Source organism: Pseudochaenichthys georgianus, chromosome 17 (assembly GCF_902827115.2).
Source record: "Pseudochaenichthys georgianus chromosome 17, fPseGeo1.2, whole genome shotgun sequence".
Taxonomy (NCBI): Eukaryota; Metazoa; Chordata; class Actinopteri; order Perciformes; family Channichthyidae; genus Pseudochaenichthys; species Pseudochaenichthys georgianus.
The window spans coordinates 34,724,551-34,735,051 of NC_047519.1; the positions used below are offsets into that span (position 1 = coordinate 34,724,551).

General features: G+C 41.5%; 1 protein-coding gene across 1 annotated transcript; it reads right to left on the bottom strand.

Moving 5' to 3' along the window:
- Positions 1 to 637: 637 nt before the first annotated feature.
- Positions 638 to 9,839, bottom strand: rabggtb (Rab geranylgeranyltransferase subunit beta). The gene is made up of 9 exons (XM_034104942.2): positions 9,746 to 9,839; positions 9,125 to 9,232; positions 7,882 to 8,079; positions 7,355 to 7,460; positions 6,113 to 6,165; positions 5,912 to 6,022; positions 3,946 to 4,071; positions 2,787 to 2,936; positions 638 to 2,136 (listed from the first exon to the last, which is right to left on the bottom strand). The coding sequence occupies exons 1-9, from the start codon at positions 9,746 to 9,748 to the stop codon at positions 1,996 to 1,998; spliced, it is 996 nt and encodes a 331-aa protein (XP_033960833.1). The 5' UTR covers positions 9,749 to 9,839; the 3' UTR covers positions 638 to 1,995.
- Positions 9,840 to 10,501: the final 662 nt, after the last annotated feature.

Below are 10,501 nucleotides of genomic sequence, written 5' to 3' on the forward strand. Positions count from 1 at the left end.
TTATACTGCACTATTCTCTGTGATAGACATTGCACTATTTCTCTGTTTTATTCCCCATGTTTTTATTTGTAATTATTTGTATCCCATTTTATGCTTTGCTCTTGCTGCTTGTTTTACACTGATTTTATGTCTTATTTTTTACTGATGTAAAGCACTTTGAACTGCAATCCCCTGTATGAAAGGTGCTATACAAATAAAGTTATTAGCTTGATCTTAGAGAAAACATGGATATACCTACTATACATGTATTGTTGAAGGAGATGTATTGTATGTATCGGATAGACTGATTTACAAAGGAAGGGCTGGATTATTTGCACACAAAAAGTGATTCATTGTCCGAATTCTTGGAAGTCAAGGTCATTTAAAAATTGCTTTACATTTCTGAGTGTTTCTTTGTTTTTGTTTTCTTTACTTCATCATGTTTTTATTTGTAAATGTAGTTTTATTTATTTGTCGAATGTGAAATATGTGAAGCGAATGTTTAAATAATGTGTATCCAATTTGTCCTTGATCACAGTGAGTGATATCCAGTGACTAAAATAAACTGGGTTGGATAATTACCCAATTTGTCCCATATACTGAGAGATATTACAAATATCCCTATTGCCATTTAGTGCACACACATACTGAATCAGAGTTGATGGAGTTATCCTACATTTATTGCCAACCAAAATAACAAATAAGTTACATGAATATACACACAGACAGTTGCGCAACAGAAAGCAGCTTTTTGGATTCGAGCGGCCCCCACGACAGAGATGAGAAACAGAAGTTTACCCTAAAGTTTTGACTTTTTGAATTTCTTTATAATTGAGATATAAACCCGATGATAACAATAAATGGATTTGTTTGAGTAATGACACAGCATTAACTTGGCATAACAATGTCCATATGAACATTTATCAGTTTGTCATTTAAATTGGGGACACACTAATAAGTGATTTAGTGACTCTCTGTAACAATGTAAACACTGTTGTAAACAGCTTACAACAGATCAAAGAAAGACAAGAGTGCGGCAATATGACAATCAGTTATTACTGAAAAGGGGGGGGGGTACACTTAAGAAGAAGCTTAAAAATCATCAACATTTAAGACGAACATTTATTTCATGTTTTAACACAGTTTGGGGGCTTAACTCTCTGCCCACAGCTGCATCACACATCTGGGTTGAGTAACACAGGTTTAAATAAATAGTGTAGCTAAGATTGTGGATAAGACGTTAAACGTGCTTGGCAAGAGACAAAGACGTGGCCATGTTGTATACCTCTAGGGACAAAAGAACTTCCTCAAATCTATGCAAACAAATATTCCTGTCAGTACTGTAAACTGAAGTTAACCAACTTGTTCACAACGAGTCATATGTTGCTTCTCCACTTGTAAGAGATGTAAGCAAAGGGGTGGTGCTCTAGTTTAAACAGGACAAGGATAGTTTTACCTTCACATGCTTTTACTTTTCAATTACAATGTATTTGACACAGTCGATGCATAAGAAAGGCAGAACCAGTCAAGTGTCAAAGATAATCTACCTTGATCATTTGGTTAATGCACATCACAAAGCAGAGTTACTCAGTGCCTCTGGCTCTGGCCAATGAGAGGCGTGAGAATATTCCAGTTCTAACGGTCACATGTTTTCCCTCAGACAGAGTAAGTCGGAAATCTAAGGAATGGTTTCTGGAGTTTAGCACTGATGGTCTCTTTTCCAAACTGTTCTCTTGCAGTAAAACCGACAAAAGGGACATGATAACATAAGTTGTGAGGGTGTGAAGACGGACTCTCTTTGTCCTTCGTGAAACCTGCATCTGAATGCGTCTGTGAACTTCAGTTAACACTAAGATGAGTAGTGGTCCCCTCTCTCTCTCTGGGTGTTTAGCAGGGCAGCTGTGTGCGTGCGTGTGCGCGTGTGTGTGTGTGTGTGTGTGTGTGTGTGTGTGTGTGTGTGTGTGTGTGTGTGTGTGTGTGTGTGTGTGTGTGTGTGTGTGCGTGCGTGTGTGTGGGCTAGCTGAGGATGTCGGGCTGCAGGCGGACCCTCTGCAGGACGTCCTCCGGCATGCACAGAACCGGATTCACCGGCTTGATCTGCTCGTCCCCGAGAAGAGAGAGACCTGCGATTCCAAACAGAGTGTGGAAAGGATCCACCTGCAGAGACGAGGCATGACACTTCACATTTAAGGGGAATACAATAAGCAAAAAGGAGCTGCACACTTACTTATTTAGCCAGGCTATGTATTAAGAATGGTTTATGGACATTATTTACATAATAACAATCGTAACAATGTTTCTATTCTATTTTAGTATTGTTTCTTTCCAGTACTTTTTCCATATTATTACTATTATAATAGCTTTGAAGTCTTTTTGATTACATCTTCAATATGCTCACATCTCTGGGTAGATGCTTAACAGGGTTACGTAGAGTCTGATCTTATCTAAAACCCTCCAGTACTTAAGTCCATTGCCATCCACCTCAAGATCTCTTTATCTCATACCTTTTAACCGGTTCAAAAGATATATCAGGTAGAGGGACAAAGGAGGGGATCAAGGATGTGCAGACGGGGTTAGACGAGTTTTTTGTTATGCTGTATGATGTCCTTTTTGTTTTCTGTCATGTCTATATGTATTCATGTGGAACCTACTTGCAGCAGGTCACCCTTGAAAAAGAGATCAATTATCTCAATGGGCTCACCTGCATGAATAACGGTTTGAAATGAAATGAAACAGGATTTGGGGAAAACACAGGTCTTCCTCTTTCCATCACAGCATGCAGGAGCTGCTCATGTGTGACGGCTCACCATGTCTCCCGGTCTGTCGGCAAAGCCTCCGGTCTCCTCGTCCTGACAGGCCAGAATAAACGAGCGCAGCTTGGCCTTGTCGATCCAGTGGATCCTGCCAATGATTTTCAGAGACGCTAAAACCCACCACGAGTAGCACACATCCGGAAGCTGAAGGACACAAAGACAACCAGAGCTGTGTCAGTACTGTACGAGCAAGTTAGAGCCCAGCTTCCTTATGATTGTGATATAAACAAATGTACATATATTGATTTATTTTACAAGTTAACGGAATTACTTTTGCTAATTTAAATGAGTAGAAATGTTGCACTTGGAGCAGTCAGCAGGAGCAAGGAGAAATATATGGGATTGCAGGGACATGCAACCCCGCACAGAGACTTCGGCTGTGAAAGCCCAAACCTGGCGGTCAAAATGCTGCCGTCTGAGCTTTTCAAAGCTCCCCATCTAATGAGGAGATGCCGTCTGTGAGATCCATTCAATGCTCCATGTGATTCATCATCAAATGTTTTGCTAATATTTGGTCAACAGTGAAGGCCACTCTGCGCTCAGCAGTCCACACACTCATCTGAGCACATACACACACTCATCTGAGCACATACACACTCTCATCTGAGCACATACACACACTCATCTGAGCACATACACACACTCATCTGAGCACATACACACACTCATCTGAGCACATACACACACTCATCTGAGCACATACACACTCTCATCTGAGCACATACACACACTCATCTGAGCACATACACACACTCATCTGAGCACATACACACACTCATCTGAGCACATACACACTCTCATCTGAGCACATACACACACATTCACAGAGGAAGGGGGCGGAGTGGGGGAGACAGTCATCATACAATGAACACATATAGCACATTTAAAGCTGTGGAGCTAAATAGTTTTGTTAGACTCAGCCATATAAGTATATCATAACGGCAGCCAGGAAATCTGTGTTAAACTCTTCCAGTGTGAATAAACTTGTGTCCTGTGGAACTCACAACTAATCAAAAATAATTTCCAGATAGAGAAGAAATAAGAATAGGAGCAGCAGAACTACTTCAGTAACCATTCTGTCCTGATTTAGTTAAGGTTGATCAATGACAAGAAGCCCCTTGACTTCCCCGCACATCCTCTGGAGGGCACAGACCTTCTCCGGGCGTCCGTTCAGGCCTCCGGACGGCAGCTGCCTCTCGCAGAGCCACCAGCCCAGCAGGTCAGCGTTCACCTGGTGCAGCTGGCCGGTGAGCGACAGGAAGCCGGCGCAGCAGTAGATCTGACGGACGGCAGGGAAGAGACCACAGGGAGCACAGGTGAGAAGAAGTTTAACACATGTCACCGCTGAAGAGGGGTGTGAGTGTAACGGCGTCCGACTCCAGAGGACATTTCAGCTGTCAGTGTGAGGGACTGACAGTCGCTCCGTTGGGATTTCATCTTCCCACAAGACCAGCCCACAGCCTCACAAATAAATAACATGTGTTTAGAAAGTGGCAGCTCAACACCTGCAGAGGCAAGGATTTGCTTTTACATTTCCCCAGAGATTTCCTATTCTATTCATAAAAGATGTACATTTGAGCAGGGACGCGGGCGGTGCCATCTGTTGGCGGAGAGTTGTAACTGCAACGCCAAAAGGTTCACTCAACAAATCAATACAAAAGTTTTATTTTGAGTTACTATTTTTGAGTTGGCATTTGAGTGTTACGGCCCCTACACACGGCGGCGTGCGGTGCCGCTTCTACGCTTCTGTCCATTCACTTTGAATGGGGTGACGTCACGATTCGCCGAACTGCATTGTGGGAGCAAAGCGTAGCTTCTCTCGCGGTGCTCGCTGCAAAAGTAGAGCAATGTTCTACTTTTGCCGCCTCGACGGAGGCGTCAGCCAATCAAATCCCTCGTATGTAAATCTGACAGTACAAGCACTAGCCAATCAAACCGCGTGTATGTTGGGAGAGCCAGACCGCAGTCATTTCCCATATGTCAACAAAAGGGAGGAGAAAATGATCGTGGCGGTCGGGAATCACCCGGTACTCTATGACCAGTCCCTCTTTACATACCGGGATACAAACCGGAGGAGCCAGGCATGGGGGGAGGGGGCAGAGACAGTGGGGGAAACTGGTAGGTTTTCGCCTGTTTGGGGAGTTTATATAGAGTGTAGGGAGTGTACTTCGTTTGAATGGACAGCTAGCAAGCATAGACAGTATATTTAGCCAGCATGAATGCTTTGCTTTGTATGTCCGGGGCATTCATGTGATTGGTTGTTGGTCGCGTTGACTCCCAAGCTCAAGACACGCCCACCGCCAAGCGGCAACGCACGCCGCCGTGTGTAGGGGCCGTGAGCAGTCTATAAGAAGCTTCACTATAAGAGAAAGTGAGAATGCTTCTTCTGTTGCTCTGCTATAGAAAAGAAGCTTGTCAGTGCAGACAAGATCAGGGATGGGAGTTTTGTGAAAGGAGGATTTAAGAACTGGCGAAAGGCAGGGGAAACATTTAGGGAGCATGAGAAGTCCCATCAACACACAGGCCGTCAACAAACTGGCAGCATTAAAACGACTCTCACAAGCTGTTGCTAGAGACCAAATGACTGCATTTAATATGACGTTATTATACAGGGCCGCCTCCTCTGTAGCGCAAACGCCCCCCCCCCCCGGCCGAACCCCCAACTCTGACTGACTTCCCGCGTCCCTGCATTGAAGTGATATCTTTTGAATTTAAGTGTATTAGAGGTACGGTCATTATGGATTATGAAGTAGGTTTCTATTGAGATTTGAATTTTTAGATATGATTTGTCTTGAAAAGAGCATGCTCTTCAGTTCAGCTGTTGAACGGTTTAATAAAGTGGAAGCTAGTCTCTCATACAGTGTCTTCTAAAGGTTCGTTTTTACATGATCCAGGAAATCTGTTGGTTTGACCTGCGACTGTGTTTTCCTAAGCCTACAACATATGTCAAGGATAATTGTAAAACGACATCAGATAAACACATCAAATGTTGAACACATTTCTGCTAGAACCTTCTTCAGGGTTAAACCCTGGATGTGCTGCTTCTGGTCTAAAAGAGATGAAAGGGAAACTCAAATAGCGATTGTCTTGCATTAAAAGGTGAACGTGAGTGGACTCACCTGACCAGCGTGAGACTCTGAACCCGGCCTGCAGCCAAATCCCCCGTCAAAGTTCATACAGGACAGGATGAACTCCACAGCTTTGTCTACATTTATTTTGTCCATCTTGCCCTTAGAAGGAAGAGAGGACAGAGAGTCATCTTCAGATTAGAAAGAGTTACACTGTTGAGACAAGACACAACCTGTACATGATATACGTACCAGTAAAGCAAGTGTCGCAACGGCACAGAAGGAAAATCTGGTGTCTATTTCTCCTGTAACGCAAACATGGTATTTCATATTATATTTATTATTATTATATGTTTAAGTTCAACTTACGCTGCAAGCACAACGACACACGTTTGAATTGTACCGGGGCAGAAACCATTATTTTTATTATCAATGATCAATTGGTCTAAGAAATGTCAGAAAATACAAAAAGAAATGCATCCCAGTTTGTCAAAGTTCAAGGGGACGACTGCAATGTCTTTCTTGTCAGACCAAGTCCAAATGATACTCAGTTCAATGTTAGTGGCGAACCGTGTCTATCACAACTGGACCTTCTGTACACACACACCCCCCCCCCCCCCCCCGTTGATATAATGTCCGTCTTTTCACTGAATTGTCGTCTTGAAAACAATTCAGCAACAACTTCCTCTCCACCTGTTGCACTTGTCATTTCAACGTTAAAAACAATAACACGGCATGAATTGCTTCGTCGCATTCATCTAGATCCTCCGTCTCGAGCCAGTGAACTAGCGGGCCTTCTAGAACACCCTGGAACCAAGGGGAACTCTGAAAGAACACGCCCATTGGCTACAAATCAATATGATTGGTTGATCAAACTGTCAGTCCAAACGTACGCTCTCATTCAGTGCAACGGCCAGGGCATCCTATCAAGGATGTAGAATACCTTGGTGAAGGATATTCTACCCAGAGACCCAGAGCAAGATCTGATTGGTTGCTTTCTTTTCTAACACAAAACCACTGAAATGCGGAGTGCATGGTCCGAGAGGACAAACAAATCAACGTGACACTGTAATATTACAGATCAACAACACAGACGATTCTCATTTATTCATTTCATTTATACAATTAAATCGATTTTTTGTTTGTTTTATCCGAGTGTTCCAGATACCTTGAAGGCCCTGACGGTTCACCACTGTATAAAACAGGACATATCATAATAAAGCAGCTAAAAACTGCATTTTCTGGAATTCTTGCATGAAAAAACGACTTAAACATTGTATTATTATTTTTAAATAGTGGGTGTTTGTTCACTAATCTGTTGTTAGACTAATTGTTACAGCTCTAATTTGTAAATGTTTGTTGTTATACAAGTTATTGGATGAAATGCCTATTATTCGATCCCCTTTACTCAAATGATTGTCTGCTTTTATTTCTTATTTTTCATTGGAGGAGCAAATGTTTCTTGAGACGTTAATCAGAGTAAGTCTGGCTCACCCCATTTGTCTCCTGCAAATGATCCGTCTTCCTGCTGCAGCCCTTTGATGTACTCCACCACTTTGTCCACATCGAGAGCATCCACACTGTCGTACAAGCACAGGATCTGAAGAAAGGAGTACAACAGTAAATAGAGTGAAAGGATGTGGGCTGCAGGCAGGGCACTTGTACCTGGAGCCCACACACACATTGAACCGTTTTGCTGGGAGGTTAATACTCATAACATTTGAATCAAAAAGATCCTTCAGAAGAAAAAATGCTTTAAAAACACAGATACTGAGGCTGCTAGAGAGAGAGAAATAAAATCTATAAGAAACTAAGTTATTGTATAGTTCTGTGTGTCCTCCAGGAACAAAATCCATTAAAACGTACTTAAAATGTCTGCTTGCATCAACTTTGAATCAAAGCCAAGTATACTATTTTTTCCGTTTGTTGGCGACATTTCCAACTTCTGTCATCCACAGAAGTTGATGAGAAAAACAAGCTAGCAATCTGTCACATTTCCTGTTGGCTGTCTGAGGAGTCACCTGCACGGCGCTGAGGGTGTAGAGCAGGTGGGGGTCGTGTCCGATGCTGGCGCTGAGGCCCCCACACTCGTGCTGACAGGATTTGATGAAGTCTACGATCTCCGGCCGGTTCATCCGGGGCAGCTGCGCCATCAGGTCCATCACCGTCAGCCCCCAGTAGATGCCGCTCATCCGCAGGTACTCTGACAGTGTGTACTCCTGGACAAACACAAACAAACAGGAAAGATAAACAGTGCAGCAGGAATGAGTCAGCTTTATTGCACTTATGGGTCCCTCATCTCAAAATCTATGGGATTTTTTAAATGGGTTTTTGGTTAAATCCCTGATCTGTGGTAAAGACAATCTTAGGAGATTTCAAATGGGTTTTTTCCAGAATAAATGTTCCTTGGTTCCAAGACTAGCCTTAGCATTATTCTCTTTACTTAACGATGTTGGAAGAGGTTGGTAAGGCCATTCACAGATCAAGCAAGGAAGTTGAAGTGAGAGTTTCGAATGCAGTTATTACAGTCAAAATATGTTCAGCCACTTTGGAAATATAAACGCCCAAAGGGAAAAAAATGGTGGGTCAAAACCGATGCCGAGTAAAGTCATATTATGTAGACCAGGGGTGTCAAACTCAAGGCCCGGGGGCCAAATCCGGCCCGCGACTTCATTTGATGTGGCCCGCAAGAGCTTGCAAAGAATATAATACGTTCTTATACAGTTACATGAAGAAAGAATTATTTGCCCTGGACTTCTGCTTTCAGACGTAGTTAATTACTAAGTTATTACCCTATCCGATAATAATCCAATGCAGAGGCAATAATGTAATTATAATTTTACATTATTTTGTATATATTATATATTTATATGGTTACAACCGGCCCTTTGAGTGCAACCATAATGCTAATGTGGCCCGCGATGAATTTGAGTTTGACACCCCTGATGTAGACGAATGAGTGAATATGACAAGAAGAATTGTTGACATTCTGTGGTATATCTGCACATGTCATGGTGTATGTTTCAAAGAGTAGATCGGTTTCAGCTGAAGGTGGGTGATTTCTACTTATTGACCATGAAAAACATATATTGAATATTTAACAATGGCCAAACAAGCCTTGCTTAAAACATGAATTCCTCTAAAAAGTGTCCTTCATGTGTCATATAAAGATAAAATACACTTTGGGAACATCTTACTCTGGGAACTAAAAGATACACTCGTAAAAAAACATCAATTAATCCTATGAAAGTGCCTTTTACTCACATAGTCATCCTTTTTGGAGCCGTAGGCAGCGATGTAGTCTGCATGTTTGTCCAGCAGCAGAGAGCTGGGGGCGTCAGGCTTAATGATGACATCTTTCACTTGGGTACCCTGACATTGAACACATCACCACAATACTTATCAGAATCAAGTGTTTTACACGTTTACATAAAACAAGGAATTAGCTTTGGTGTATGGTGGTGCAAACATAAACAAAGAAAATCTACAAATAATAACCTAAAAAGCTCAAAAGAAACTTAAGACAATGAATATATGACATACTACAGTGTATTATATATTTTAAACATGGGACATTTTCTAAATGACCTTGTTTCAATGATGTACAACCACAACCTGCGTGTCAAGCCTGAAAATGACTAATATTATGTAGCAACATTTGTGAAAATGAAGATAGTAAAGCAGTTGTTTTGGTATCATTTAGCTACATGCTAACTCTGATGCTAACCACTTTACTTAAGTTAGCTGTTTTCACAGGTTAGCGGTCAATGTAACGCTAAAGCTGAACATAATGGAGATAAGTGGACATGTTAATGCATTTCGGCTGTATTGTTATATAAAAATAAGCAGAGTAACGATAACATTTACAACATGATAACCAGTTACCATTCTGGAGATGTTCGCATGATCAGGCTACTTCTTCTTCTTCTGTTTTCTTTTTGGTGGCTGTCAAAATGGTTAAGATGCGCACTTCCGCCACCTAGTGGGGACACGGGATTATGCAGGAAAAAAATCTGATGCTTTTAGAATCAGATATAACAATACAAAATCCCTTTTCGTTTCATGTACAATGGTGTTACATGAGTGGATATTATACATTGCACATGGTGGTGTTAACTTGCAGTCTGTATTGTGTGGAGGTCAGTGGTGGAAAGTAACTAAGTACATTTTATTTAGTCTAGTTTTACCAATGTATTGTGTTCCACTGATTAAGAAAGATATCATCTGAAATTAAAGGGAGCCTCATTCAACATTATCTACCCATCCGGGAAAAGCTCTCTGTCAAAAAATCTATCTAACTAAATAAATGTGTGTTGAAATAAATGCTTACATTTCACGAAAACATTAGGTTCAAATACTAGAAATATATATTTTCTTACTAAAAATCATGACTTAATTTGTTTGGCTATTTTTTTCATCGCTGATTGATGATCTACGGACAAAAGTTCAATCTTCGCTGATTAAATTGAGGGAAGGGAAGAAAATGTAATTTCTCGGATGAGAATATCATACAGGTCTCAATCATACATTAAGAATAATAGGAAAGCATCCAACCGGAACATGTACACTGTAGCCAGCCAGAAACTGTCGAACATGTTTTACTGCATTGCAGGAAATATATTACTCAGAGGAATGTGCTTT

Excerpts from the sequence above, each read along its gene's own strand:
- rabggtb (XM_034104942.2), bottom strand. Across the intron at positions 8,080-9,124 it reads GCTCCAAAAAGGATGACTAT|GAGTACACACTGTCAGAGTA; the intron begins GTGAGTAAAAGG and ends GTGTTTGTCCAG. Across the intron at positions 7,461-7,881 it reads ACACCCTCAGCGCCGTGCAG|ATCCTGTGCTTGTACGACAG; the intron begins GTGACTCCTCAG and ends TCCTTTCTTCAG.